General features: G+C 38.6%; 2 protein-coding genes across 2 annotated transcripts in view; one reads left to right on the forward strand and one right to left on the reverse strand.

Moving 5' to 3' along the window:
* LOC103719837 (glycoprotein 3-alpha-L-fucosyltransferase FUT11-like) overlaps positions 1-14,822 on the forward strand; it is a 74,560-nt gene that overhangs the window by 8,556 nt on the left and 51,182 nt on the right. Inside the window, exon 3 of the mRNA XM_039118463.3 lies at positions 855-1,096. Coding sequence (XP_038974391.1) covers positions 855-1,096 — 242 coding nt within the window. The remainder of the gene's footprint in view (positions 1-854; positions 1,097-14,822) is intronic.
* Positions 7,899-11,184, reverse strand: LOC120105270 (uncharacterized). Its single transcript, XM_089924311.1, has 4 exons — positions 9,641-11,184; positions 9,423-9,556; positions 9,259-9,334; positions 7,899-9,166 (listed from the first exon to the last, which is right to left on the reverse strand). Exons 1-4 carry the CDS (start codon positions 11,163-11,165, stop codon positions 8,142-8,144), a joined length of 2,760 nt encoding a protein of 919 aa, XP_089780437.1. The 5' UTR covers positions 11,166-11,184; the 3' UTR covers positions 7,899-8,141.

Genomic DNA, 14,822 nt, shown 5'->3' on the forward strand with positions numbered 1-14,822 from the left:
GATGAATATTTTATTGAATGAAAAAAGTTGTTGGATGAAAGAAATAAAACATATGCACATGAGAATCAATAATACCCTGGGTAGGTTGTATCCCTAAATGATGAATATTCTTTTGAATGGAGATGACCATAAATGAAAAGACTACAGTATACGTGCATGAGAACCCATACCACCTTGATAATGTGTGTCAGCTACATGGATTCTGGAGTTGCATAATTTAAAGTACACTGATATGGCTATGTGAAGCATGAATTTGATGGCTTAATGACTATAATGGCCTTAGAAACTTTATATCATCATAACTATAGTAAGTGAGATACCCAGCCTTGCAACCGCAAAAGTTTCAGATGTTTGAGAACTACATAACCAATGAAATGATACTCAGAAGCTGATCACCTTATATAATAATTCGACCTCAGGACACTGGCAACATCTCGATCAATTTAGAAGCAATCAGGAGAGCGGATAAACAAAGTACCTTATGAAAAATTGCTCTACTACTTTTGATTAAGTCAATGAATTATTTGGGACATTTCAACAATTAGCCTCATTTCTAATAATCAATCTTGGATACAGTACACTTTTGTTTAGAAATCCACAATCAATGTACATTATTCTAACTGATTCATGAAAGCATCACTTTAGAGCACTTCTATTGCAGCTCTGCATATTTGTTTTGGAGTCTCTGAAATTAAACAGACTGTTACTACTAATAAAAATTGTTCCTTCATTTCAGGCTTTTTCTGGGAAAGAATGCTTTTTCAATTCTGTAACTTTTAATACAGATTCTGCTGATATATAATGATTCTTTCAAAATTTAATTTGGATATTGATCATTCTGCTTTGGTTGATAGGAGAGGATACAAAATTGTAATGACAACTAGCCTGTCCTCTGATGTACCTGTTGGCTATTTCTCATGGGCTGAATATGACATTATGGCACCTATCCAACAAAAGAGTGAAGAAGCCCTTGCAGCTGCTTTTATTTCTAATTGTGGGGCACGCAATTTCCGTTTGCAGGCCCTTGAAATGCTTGAAAAGTTGAATATCAAAATAGATTCATATGGGAGTTGTCATCGAAACCGTGATGGTAGAGGTACACTCGAAATGCTGTGTTCTGATTCTTGCAGTGCTCTACATGAAAATTCATATTCAATACAATAATAGCAGATGATGGTTGATTTCTCTTTGCAGCATAGCATAGAGGCTAGATTGTTAAAATTTCAATTTGCAATTTTGATGCAATTGCTTCTGAACATTCAACAAGATGAATCATGAATGTGTTTTTCTATACCTTTAGCTATTGGTTGCTCCATTGTGGAGATTAATATAGGGTTATTTTTAATATATAACCTTTTAACTACTGACTTAAATCTTAAGAAATTGATTCAGTGAAGACATATGCATTAATAGTTGACTGGTAATAGAAATGGAATTTTCAATTCAATATGCATGTATGTTTTGTATATGTGTAACATTCCCTTTAGATTCTTTTTGTAAAAATGACTTTTTTCTGGATTCACCTTAGCAAAGCTATTCTAACTTCATAAAAGTATTTGTGTTTTATCTCCAACTACAGCCACAGTTATTTTCAAGAAGCTTTGTAGTTCATGTTTCTAAGCCTCAACTAGACAACAAGTGTACTATATAAGATTTTATCGCAATCTTCTTTATCTCTGTGATAATACATCTTTATTGCGATTCTCTTAGTTGTTGGAGCCTAGAATTGCTACATTGGAGTCAATCTTCAATATTCTTATTGAGGTTGACATTTATGTTCTTCTTTATCTGCAATGTTGTTCATATGGCTTCTTTGCATATATATATTGTGCATTCGAGTTTTTCAATCAGAGGCAGCCACGAGCTTAGAGTGATTTTTAACCCAGTATTTAGAGTCAGAGGCGTAAGTTAGGAGTTTAGATTCTTAAGTGAGGCATCAGCCTCAACATATATGGCATATGCATCATAAATTTTCTGTCCTATAAGAGAAATTTTGATAATTAATCAAACTTATGTAAATAAGTAAGTTGTACAACGTGACTTTTACACTTGCTTATTTGTTGAGCTTTGGTAAGAACACAAATGAGTGACCACCAGCAGTTCATTGCCGCTAATGCTGTGTGAAGCTTTAAGTGTAAAGTGACAACTTATGGCACCAATAATGTGTCATGTAAATCTGTATACAACATAGTCTGTTACTGTGTATAATGTAAAATCCCATATTCCAGGCACATGAAGCTGTCCTGAAGCTTTTTGTCAAGTGGGGCTGACCATTTTGTATATCTTTGCTACGTGTTATATGTAAAAGGAATTGGAAATTTGGAATTGGAGGTCTTTTCTCTCATTCATGAAACTCGATGTAGTCAAAGATAATATTCTATAATAGAATATAGGGAAGGTTGCAAGTTACAGAAACATCTTATTGTTACAAGTCAAGAGTTTGAAAAGTATTTATCTTTTCTAAACTATTGATGCTCATCTTTATTACCCTCCCTCAAGGTGAATGACTGCAGTTGGAAGGTCAACATGGATCATAGGTACTGGTATGTAGTCCTTGCATTGTCACAATGGACAATATGACCAGTTTGAAGTTTAATGCTGAGTTCATGTAGGATAAATGAAGCCATTCAATGCCTGAAGCTAATGATGATAAAGATAGATATTCTGTCTTGGTGTTAGATTTGAAAATTGTAGATTGCTTTTTAGCAAACCATGATATAATGCTGCATCCAAGAAATATATTAGAACCCGATCTAGATCAACATTAATGTGGATCCCTAGCCCAATTAGCATCATAATAGGCAATAAAATGGAGTGACTTGGATCCCTGAGTGTTTTGAACATAGTCTATAATATTCTTTTGATTTATTTTTATGTGCATAACAGTTTATAATTAGTTAACAAGGAAAGGAATAAATTGACGAAGCTAAATAATGGCATACTAGCATATGGACAAGAGTTCAACATTCACTAACATTAGGCAGTGGATCGCCTTCATATAAACAGGGTTTACTATTAGAAGCACTCGCATACTGATCAGTTTAGATCCATCCATTTTGAAGCAAGATAAGAGATCCACGGAATATTTCATTTAATTAAGAAATCACTTTAAGTTCGAAATCTTGCATGCCTAGAAAAATAATGATGATTACCCAAATTTTTCATGTCAAAGCGAGAAATCAAAGCATTGATTAACCACTCGATATGCTCACTATTACTCCGGACAATAATGATGTCATGCACATATATTAGGAGAATAATACGAGAGGTTTTAGTTCTTCAAATAAAGGAGGGTTGTAGTAGGTTGATGATAATAGGTTTGTGGGCAAGCCTAGATAACTCTGCCTTTGTTTTGCTTAATATATAATACTTTGTACATAAGCTGTCCCAAGCCCATATAAAGGAGGGTTGTGTTAGGTTGACAGCCAGCATAAAGCTATAGTTACAACCTATGAACATGAATCCTAAAGAGAAAATTTGTTGGGCTTTCCCTTCTAGCGACATGCTGTTTTCGAGTTTGAATGTATTAAGAAGTCGGCAAAGGTTAACTAGGCTGTTCCCCAAAAGCAACGTATCAGATTGGTGCCTGGATGTGGTGAGAAGTAGGCAAGGATTCTCACAAATTAATGGATGAATGCAAGTAAAGAAGATAGTCAAGGAATGTTGGATATGTTTGGCAACTTGGAATATATAGTAATTGATAGGGAAATTGATGTAACTAGTAGATACAATGGATAGGAGAATTAACATATGTTGCCTGCAAGAGACTAAGTGGATAGGAGAAAACCAAAAGAAGTTGGTAAGATAGGTTATAAATGGAGTAGGAATTCTTGTATATAAGAGTTCAAAAAATGAAGTTGTAGACATTTAGAGGGTAGAGATAGGATAATCTTGATAAAATTGGTTTTAGAAGAGAAGTCTATTAATATAATTAGTGCTTATGCTCCTCAAGTACAATTAGATGATGCTATAAAGCAATACTTGTAGAAGGCATGGAATGACTAATTTAAGAGATTCCTATTAGAGAAAGATTAATTTATTTGAGGAGTTTTATGGGGACCTTGCGGGTATGTATTAAGTCCCACATCTGTTACGGACTGGGTAGATCTTTGGTACTTATATAGGGCGAGGGAGCCCACATATTAACTTCTAGCTAGCCTTTTTTAGGCGAGGTCCTAGATTATTACAAATGGTATCAGCATGGAGCCGATCCATGGGCATGCATGACTAGGAGAAATTGGAGCATGGGTCTTTTGCGGTTGTCTCAGGCTGATCATAAATCGTGTGATTGGATTTGACTAGATTTAGATGCTTAGCCTGACAAGGATGGTAGGACTTAAATGGGAGAGTATGTCAGAACCAATCTGGGCATGTGTTGTGTTTAGTCCCACACTAGTTATGCATTAGCTGGATCTTGGGTACTTATATAGGGCTAAGGAATGCAAAATAGTACCTTCCTACTAGCTTTTTTGGGTAAGATCCTCGGATATTATAAGTTTTAATGAACACATCTAGAAATATAGTGTAGATTTCTTCTTTATTGGAAAGACTAATTGAATTTTGCGTAAAGATTGTAAGGTTATACTAGTGAGAGTTTAATCACCTAATATAGGTTGGTGGTTTTGAATGTATGTATTAGAAAATGGAAGAGAAAAACTAAAAATATGAACTTGAGGACTAGGTGGTGGAATTTGCGAGGAGACATAGATTAAGTTGGGACACAAAAGTAGTAGAGAACTACTTTGGTTTTATGCTAGGAAGGTCGACTATAGAAGTTATTTTTTTCTTTTGGATATTAATGGAAAAGTATAGAGAAAAGGGATGATATTTTAATATGGTTTTTATTATTTTGGAGAAGTATATGATAGAGTCCCTAGAAAACTCTTATTGTGGGTGTTAGAAAATAAGGAGTTTTCATTAGATCAAAGTTCGCTGTCTCGGTACCGGTGCCACACTAGCACAATGTCAGTACGGTACGATATGATTTTTTTTGGCGTATCAAGTATCGGTACGCCACCCATACCAAGTACCGGTACCGGTACCAAATGGGTATGGTACGATATGCTCCGTACCGTTCGGTTTTGGCCAGTACAACATACCATGCATTAGATCTATTAATGTGACAAAGGACATGAATGATGGAGTGGTTACTAATGTGAGAACTATTGGCGACGATATTGGTAAAATTTCATTTGTAATAGATTTACACCAAAGATATACTCTAAGTCCTTACTTTTTTGTGCTAGTTATATATGAGCATACTAAAAATATGTAAGTATGATGCTTTGGTACATGCTATCTACAGATGATATAATCTGAATGGATGAAACTAAGGTTTCTAGTATAATTTGAGAAAGTAGGTCTAAGATAATTAATGGAATGCAATTTTAATAAAATTAAAAATAGAGATGAAGGTGGAATGAAAATAGAGTCATGAAGTTATTCATAGTGATGTTTTTCGGTATTCAAAATCGATTATTTATGAGGAAGGGGGATCAAAGAGGATGGTATCAATATGATTAAAACAAGTTGGTAAAATGGAGAAAGGCTACTAGGATATTATGTGTTTGTATTACACTGCCAAGTTGAAAGAAGAATTTATGGTAAAGTGTATGACTAGCTTTGCTGTATGCTACAGAACGGTGAAAAGTTAGAAAATAATTATGCACAAGATGAGTATGGCTTAAATGAGTATTTTGAGATAGATGTCTAGTAATACAAAAGAAAGATAGTATAAGAAATAAATTTACTCGTAAAAAGGTAAAAATAATACTAGTTGAACAACTAGAAGATCGGATAATGAACAACTATTTCAATGTATATTTTTATTTGCTAGATGTAGCTCCCTACCCATCTGATAGTTTTACCTTTGCTCAATGATATTTATGTACTAATAGGCATTTGCTAGATCTGCTTGCTTGATCTGTTTCTAGGCAACCATCATCATGTGATAAAGGAAGCTCATCTATAGGTACCTTTCATGGTCCATGGTTCGAAGCATGGAGTATAAAGGCTTGATAGCCTTTACAGCCCTCTCAACCTACATCCAAAACTACTGGCTTGTCACCAAGCCCTCCACGTGGCTCCTCTCAGTGCCAGACCTTGCATATTTGCTCTTTTGCCACTCGTCACTAACAAACATCTGGTGCAAGCCTGCCTTTCTCTTAAGAAGGCTATCAAGTGTAATATTATTTGTTGCAAATCATGTAACATCTGGCCTCAATATTTCTCCTGTAGTGAGCTTCGTTATTAGAGCTTGAATCCATATGTGATTGTAGATAAATTTGGTGATGGACTGGGTTGTCTCGACGACCTGCCTGACCTAGTGAGTCATCCCAATATCCATCAGCATGAGGTCGATGCATTGTGCAACACATGGTGTTAAGAAAATGTGGGGCCGCCACTCCATCAACAACTCCCCAACAGCCTTATCCTATGGGCCATTATTAGTGACCACCTGCACGATGTTCTACTCTCCCAATGTGATCTATCAATAAGGTCTTTAGGAGCCATGCAACATTATCTCCTTGAAGAAGAGGTTTTTGGATGGCTTCTAGTTCATCCTAGATTCCTTTAAACTTCTTAATATAAGTGGACATAAAAGAGGGCAACAATCAAATAGCAAAATCTTAGCCACAAATCTGTCATTACTCTAAAATATATTTCACCAATATTTTTAAATATAAAATTATCAAATTCCTCATTATCATTGAAATGGAAAGCCTTTAGGGCAACTAAGTTTTCAATTTATGGACAATCACTAAAACCATATTAGATAAGAAATCTCTATCCCAAACTCTAAGAAGAATGCTAATTTAACATCTAGGAAAAGCAATTTATCTATCCATGTTCACAAAAAGACAAGTTTAAAAGAAATATTCTCATGTTGTGAATGATTCAATAGAAATACAAAAGTAAATCTTGCTCCAAGCAGCTTTCCTTTGCTTGATCATCTATCCATCTGAAGAAGCTACAAGAAGCCCTACCTCTATTCAATCTGTAATGGTAAGGAATAGGTAAGCTTTGTTGCCCAGTAGTAAGTAAACTGTCATAGCAAACCAAATAAAATAATGGTAGAAGATAGAAATTTTAATACTAAAATAGTTTATTTTCAAGAAGATTGTCATAGATGGCAAATTCTGTTACAAGAGATGCCGATTCTGATGAAAAGGTAAAGGGGTGAGCAAAATCTTAGACAAATTCCGCTGGTTGAGGAGCGAGGAGTTTATTCACGACGATCCGCTTGAGCTGGAACTGTTCTCTTTGATCTACCTTAAAAGCTTACAGAACGTCGACTTACATACAAAAAGTACTTGCTTTCCCGTAACGCAAACAAGGAGTTTCTTCTGAGACCCCTTGAACTGGACTGCCCCAAAATGGTACGGAGAAAAACATTCCTAGTCGGAGTGATAGTGGCAGTTATAGTTTCAGAAATGCTGATTATTTATTTGATATCAGGGATATTTGGAGTTTGATCTCTGATGACACTTTTTTAGTTAGGGATAGTAATGGTGACAGTTTTTCTGTATGTTTTGATATTGAAAATCTGATTTTTTAGATTGACAATGATAGTTCTTTTCTGAGTGAACTAGAAAGTTTTTTTTCTAGTTATTTAAATATAACAAAGAAAGTATTGGATTCACCTCAACCCTTTGAAAAGAAAACTCAATCTCAAAGAGTTTCCACAAAACTTACAAAACGTATTCTCTCTCGACGTCTATAAAATGGTTCTCAATGTTGTTCATGATCCATATTTCATAAGTAAATCAAGATGTTGTTGATAAACACAACCAACTTGTCTAAGAATGATTTGAAGCAAGGTCCGCCGTACCGGTCCGGTCCGGCGTACCGGTCGCCGGCCGGACCGGTACGGTACCGGCCGGGCTCCACGAGTCAGACTTTTTTTTTTTTAATGTTGTCTCTGTTGGATCTTAAATTAAATGAAAATTGATGTTTTTTTATTACTTTTTTCATGATTTTTGATATTTTCATATTTAAATTTAGGGTTGAAATTTGAAACATATATGATGCATGATTGCATGTTACGTTTTCCTCCCGTTCGAAATGATAAAATCATACACATAAAATATCTTCGAATTAAGATACAATCATTTACATACATTTAAAGTACTCTAGGATATCTAAAATCGGGACGAGTGCCGATGGCTCTCGTAGATATCTGGATCATAAGTATAATCAGGAGGAGGCAAATCAACCCAATCAGAAGGAACACGCGCCAGGTTATAAGAACTGTCGGATCTCTCGCTCACGCTCTGGCTCTGAGAGGTGTCCTCTGATTGTGTAGGGGCCCATCCAAATATGGCGGAAGCAAAATCCAATGCACCATATCCGTATTCGTCAGGCTGAGGCTGTGGATAATAGAATCCGTATCCGTATGTCCTCGGATCTGCAGTCGTATCCTGTCTTCCTGAACGACCTCGAGGAGCCCGTCTTCTATATCCAATAATATCCTCACGATCTCTATCAGGTGGTCGACCGTGGTCCGTATCCTGTGTAGCACCCATAAATTGGGACTCACCGGTGAAATAAAGACCACCCTCCGGCTGTGTCTCATGAGTACCATACTGTCCTCCGCTCCCTCCATGGCTAGAAGATCCATCACCACCAGAACCTTCATCGCTACTAGTCCAAGTCTCTTCCTCGACACTCTCCATTGGGATTCTTTGTTTTCCTTTCCTGGCCCTCTCTGTCTGGCTCCCCTGTGCCTGCGGCTGATCAGCTCTGGGAGTGCGTGGAATATTGCGCTCAGCCCATTGCTCTGGATCGACCCCAGCTTCGGTGGCTATGAAGGTAGCTGGTCGTGGAGGCGATCCTGGCTCGTCAAGCTCGGGCTCCTGCTGCTGGCCTACAAGCCAGCCGAGTAGTGGATCATCGTCATCAGCGGTGAAGGACCCGTAAATCGGATCTGTATACTTGAGCTCCACTTCCTCCTGGATGCACTTTAGCCTCAACCGCAAATTGTAATGCACATAAACAAGGTCGTTGAGGCGCTTTTGCGTCAAACGGTTTCTTTGTTTGCTGTGGATAAGGGCGAAGGTGGACCAATTGCGCTCACATCCACTAGAGGAGACTGTTTGGGAGAGGATCCGGATAGCTATCCGCTTTAGATTTCTCGCGGATCCGCCAAAATGCACCCACCATTCAGCTGCAAAAATATTTATGAAGATTACATATATGATAGTTCCATAATAGTAACTAAGTAACACCAGGTGAATGTTTTGCTGATGTGTCACGTACCTGGATTCATATTGTGTTTGCTGACGACAGCCGCTCGTTGGCCAAAACTGTAGCTGCCCTCTCTAAATAATTTGCTCTGTGAAAAATAAGCATAAGAAAACCATGTTAATAATTGAAGATGCTGATATACTTACACATGCTAGTAATTACTAAATCATAATTACCTCTTCAAGACATAGGGCCGCTTTTTCTGGATCTGCCTCCATCTTGTAAATCACATTACGCAAAGCATCCAGAAGTGTTTCATCCATACCAATTCCATCTATGCTGTACTGAAACCGGGGGTTTAGGTAGTATGCTGCACATATACGAGACTATCTTAGCATAATTATATAATTATATCCATCACTATAATTGTCACTATAATTATATCTTAGTTTACCTGCTAGATGTAATTCCGTACCCATTTGCGCTCCCCACCGTTGCTCAATGATGTTGATGTATGACCGGCCATGTGCTGGATCTGCCTCCATAATCTGATCCTTTGCCTTGACCATCATGTGATACAAAAATCCCATCTGGGGGTAGATCTCGCTATCTACGGCCCGCAGCACTTCATATAATGGTTTGATAGCCTTGACTATTGTAGTAGCCCGCTGCCAGAATGGTTGTCTCGTCACCAAGTCTTCTATCTTGCTCCCTTCAGAGCCGGCATAAGAATATCTACTATCATACCACTCCGGACTGGCAAACATCTGACGTAAGGCTCCTCTCTTCTCGAGTATGCTATCAAGTGCGATGAAGTTGGTAGCAAACCGTGTGACTCCTGGTCTCAGAATCTCTCCCCCTGCATACTTTCTCATCAATGAAAGAACCCAGTTATGGTTATAAATATACCTCGTAATGCGTTGGGCTGTCTCCACCGTTTGTTGCACCCTACGGATCTTTCCAATGTCCATCAACATAAGATCGATACAATGTGCAGCACATGGGGTCCAGAAAATATGTGGCCGCCGCTCCATCAAGACTTGCCCGGCAGCCTTATATTGCGGCCCATTATCAGTGACGACCTGCACGACATTCTCCTCTCCTACCAGATCAATCACATCCTCCATAAGTTTCAGCATGTACGAGGTGTTGTGCACAGAAGCCGAAGCATCAATCGACTTGTGGAAGAAGGTCTTAGCATCACAGTATGTCAGGAAGTTGATGATGCTCCGCCTGGTCGGACCGGTCCAACCATCGCACATGATGGTTAGTCCATATATGGGCCACTTGCTCTTGTAGGAGTCAATCCAATTCTCCAGCTCCTCCTTATTGTTGTCAAGAAGCTCACCGTATATATCCTTCGGGCCTGGAGGAGCTACACCGGGACCGGCAGCTTGTATGGCGGCAATGGCAGACCTGTAGTATGTATTGTCTGCCACATTCGCTGGGATGTGGCTGAAGTGAAACCAGGATCCAATAGCTCGCCACATAGTTTTCTTCTTATCCTTCATCCACATTGTGTCTACCCTCTGCTGCCTTGAATCTCTACTGGGGAGAGCATGCGGATCTACATCATGAATTGTCGCTCCTTCTGCAACTCCTCTAGATGACTTCTTTCGGCTACCAAAACCACCCAGCATAGATGCAATCCGGCCACGTTCTTTGCCGACGCCCTCCCTTACTGAAGTTGTCCTCAAGAACTCTGGATCTTGTCTAGTGCTTCGAGAACCGCCGCCCGACTCGTATGCAGAGGGCCCAAATCGAGCCCTATGCCTGGCCACCTCCTCTTGCTGCCACTGATCATCCAGGCTTGCATGCATGGCCGCCTGAATATCTGCCTCCTCCTCATCTAGATCCTCGACCTCCTCTGGCTCCCTAGAGTGATAGGAAGGTGGCTCTGCCGCTTGGCGATCGACCTCCGCCCTCTTCTTGGAAGCCACCTCCTTCGCTTCTTTGGCCTCAGCAAGATTCTGCCTCATCAGCACACGAATCTCGTTAGGACAAAATTAATATAGATTTTGTTCATTAACAAAATTAATGAAATAATATAGGATAAAAAAACCGCACCTTAAATAGTCTCCGCTGGATTTTTTGGGCAGGACCTCCTCCTCGCTATCTCTCAAATCTTTCCGTCTCCGCACCTTAAATAGAACCCATTTCTATCATAAAAGGACAACTTATCAAAAAATTAAGCTAATAAAGTAAATTTTTGCATTATCTTATTATTTAAGTAATTTATAAACTATTTTTTTTAAATAAATTATTAACAAAATTAATGAAATAATATAGGATAAAAAAACCGCACCTTAAATAGTCTCCGCTGGATTTTTTGGGCAGGACCTCCTCCTCGCTATCTCTCAAATCTTTCCGTCTCCGCACCTTAAATAGAACCCATTTCTATCATAAAAGGACAACTTATCAAAAAATTAAGCTAATAAAGTAAATTTTTGCATTATCTTATTATTTAAGTAATTTATAAACTATTTTTTTTAAATAAATTATTAACAAAATTAATGAAATAATATAGGATAAAAAAACCGCACCTTAAATAGTCTCCGCTGGATTTTTTGGGCAGGACCTCCTCCTCGCTATCTCTCAAATCTTTCCGTCTCCGCACCTTAACTAGAACCTCTCAAGTCTCAACCTCAAATTGTTTGGGAAAGAAGTGAGCCTCGTTCGGTTTTTATAACCGAACGAGAGGCTTAAGTTAATCCCAGATTAACAGAAAATCCCAGCTTAGTAATGTTAAATTCGTACGGAAAGAAGTGGCCGGTCGGCCGCTTCTTGGTTTTTAATGGGAAGGAGTGGCCTCCGGCCACTCCTTTTCCTATTAAAAAAAGGGAGAAAGCTGTGGCCTGTCGGCCACAGCAATTTTTTATTTTTTTTTTTTTCATTGAAAGAAGTGGCCGGTTGGCCACTTCCTTTACAAAACCACGAGCGGCGCGTGGTTTTTGAAACCACGCGCCGCGGTGGTTTTGGGAACCACAGCGCCTCGCTGTGGTTCCCCGAAAAAAAAAAAAAATTGAAAGAAGTGGCCCCGTGGGCCACTTCTCCCTAAAACCACGCGCGGCGCGTGGTTTTTGAAACCACGCGCGCGCGTGGTTTTTGAAACCACAGCGCGAAGCTGTGGTTTCGTTAAAAAAAAAAAAAACCACCCGTACCGGTGCGAACCGGCCGGTTCGCACCGGTACGAGTCCCGTACCGGCCGGTACGGGGTCCGTACCGGCCGGTACACAGATGAAAACCGGATATACCGGTTTTCATCGCTCTCCGGTACCGGTCAAGCACCGGACCGGTTCGTACCGGCCCGTACCGGCCGGTACGGACCGGTACGGCTTTCCTTGATTTGAAGACTCGACTCATTAAATACTTGAATGATGTTGGGGGTGTTAATCCATCCATAAGGCACAACTAAAAACTCATAATGGCCATATCAGGTTCATTAGGTTGTTTTAAGGACATCTTTGCATTTGGTCATGCAATACTAGTGCAAAGCCTTTTGCATAATGCTCAAACTGTGGCCAACATGTGATAAGCATGCTACTCTATAATATGTGTTACAGTGTCCAATGCTTGTAGAAATAAAGACAAGTTTCTCTTCTTTTGCACTTTTGGTGAACTATATTTCAAACTTAATGCACTTATGATGAGAGTCATAAAATAACGTACAAGGCTTCCTATATGTGATTTAATGCCTCATATAGCTTGACCATTGAGTCCGAAGGTGTATTTGGATGTTGGAGAGCCTTGCTTGAGGTGTGAAACAGGGAGAGCCTTAAATAAGAGCTTTTATTAATGGTCGCGCATCTAGGATATGGATTTGGTGTAAATGTTGCTTAATTGGACCTAAGAAATAATAGTTTCTAGCTGTTGTACTCTGTTGCCTAGTTTATGCTATCCCCTTTAGATTTAGACGAATATTTGAATTAAGTTATTGTTGGGTTGGGTTGTAAAAGAATGTTGTTAATGTACTTATGAAACATTTGATGGCCTAGATATGATAACTGATGACTATTTGAATTCTGAAATGTCATCGTTTGGACAATGTGAAGAACGAGATTATAAAATTGACTAACCACTTCATGAGAACCCTCGTATAAATAGAATTTCAACAGATAAAAGAAAAGAAAACATCTACAACAGCATGGCGCTTTCCTGGGTTAGAAGTTTCCTTCCTTAAGTATGAACCCAGATTGGGAAAGCAAAGAGATTATCTTCCCACAATTTCATGTCATTTGGGCCCCACAACCTAGTTTTGTTTGTAAAGTTGTTTCTTTTTTGTTATTTTATTCTATGGTATTTTTGAAGAGAAGTTTGAGTAGGATTTTTATTTTAGGAATTCTAGGAATCTGTAAGTATGGAATTTTTTCTGAGTGTGGTGGTAGAATTAAGAGTGCGAGGCTATATCAAATTGCCATTCGCATTTAATGTGTGCTTTCCTGCAGAATTGAAATTCACAACTTCTTTCTTTTAAGAGGATTTGTTGGTCGGCCAAAGACTGATACTGATTTGAAGATACCATTGTAAGAATTTATTACTAGTTCGTGACTGCTGAAGTGATTAAGGATGATCTTCATCTCTCTCTCTCTCTCTCTGTGTGTATGTGTCTTTTCCTAGGCCCTTCCATCTCTTCAGTTTATCACTTTTTTTCGTGGTTATTTTGGCTGAGATTAAGATTTCAGAGGGAATTTGGTTCTATATGACACAGTTTTGTTAGTTGATTTTACTGATTCAGCAAACCATTTGATGTGAGTTCAGAATGGATTGTTTTAGTTTTGATATTATTATTTATTAGTCAAGTGACGAAGGTACTTTCTGGAATTAAATTTAAATTTCTAATTCTGCTTTTATTAAGGGATAAAGAACTCTGAAATGCTTATTAAAAAGGAAAAAAAACCCTCTGAAATTAGTTGCTTTATTTTTGTTCAGAAATCATTTTCAAACAATCAGCATCATTTTTGTGTTAGGGTTTCCCAGTGCCCTAGGGCGCAGCGGAAGATACGGGATTATAAAATTTTCTTATAAAACCCATTATATGAAACCCTAATAAGCCAAGATCACCTTAATAGTATAACCAAATAATGTAGAAAATATAATCTTGGTATAGAAGAATACCTATCACGCTATATCCAATATGTCTGAAGATGTCCTAAGGTGCCCAAATGTTCACCCTCCGATGTTGATCCACACAGGAATGGGTTCAAGACTCTAGCTCCACCAAAACTTGATTCTAATTGTTCAATCCTTCCAAAGGATTTAATTGGCTGATTTTCCTTCACTTCTTCCTTTCTACCTCTAAAACATTCACTAGCCTTTTTGTCCTAAAGAAGACCCTCTTGTCTTGGGTTAGGACAAAAGAGAGAGGCTTGTAAGAAAGAAGGGATAAGGGAGAGAGAAGGAGAGGCTTTTTCTTGGATGATCTTTAGAACCCCAAGGCACCTCCTATTTATAAGAGATGGAGGGATGCATCATAAAGGGATGCATCCCATCCACACACCTCATCATGATGAGGCATGTGCCAAGAGATGCATCCCATCATGATGGGGTGCTAAGGAGAAGGGTGTATCAACTTCTTTCTCACATCTCCCTCTTAAATCCTGATGATCCAAGGGCCCAAATGCAGTGAACCAAAGCCA

Source organism: Phoenix dactylifera, chromosome 7 (assembly GCF_051530095.1).
Source record: "Phoenix dactylifera cultivar Ajwa chromosome 7, Ajwa_hap1_PhDact_Kaust_v1.1, whole genome shotgun sequence".
Taxonomy (NCBI): domain Eukaryota; kingdom Viridiplantae; phylum Streptophyta; class Magnoliopsida; order Arecales; family Arecaceae; genus Phoenix; species Phoenix dactylifera.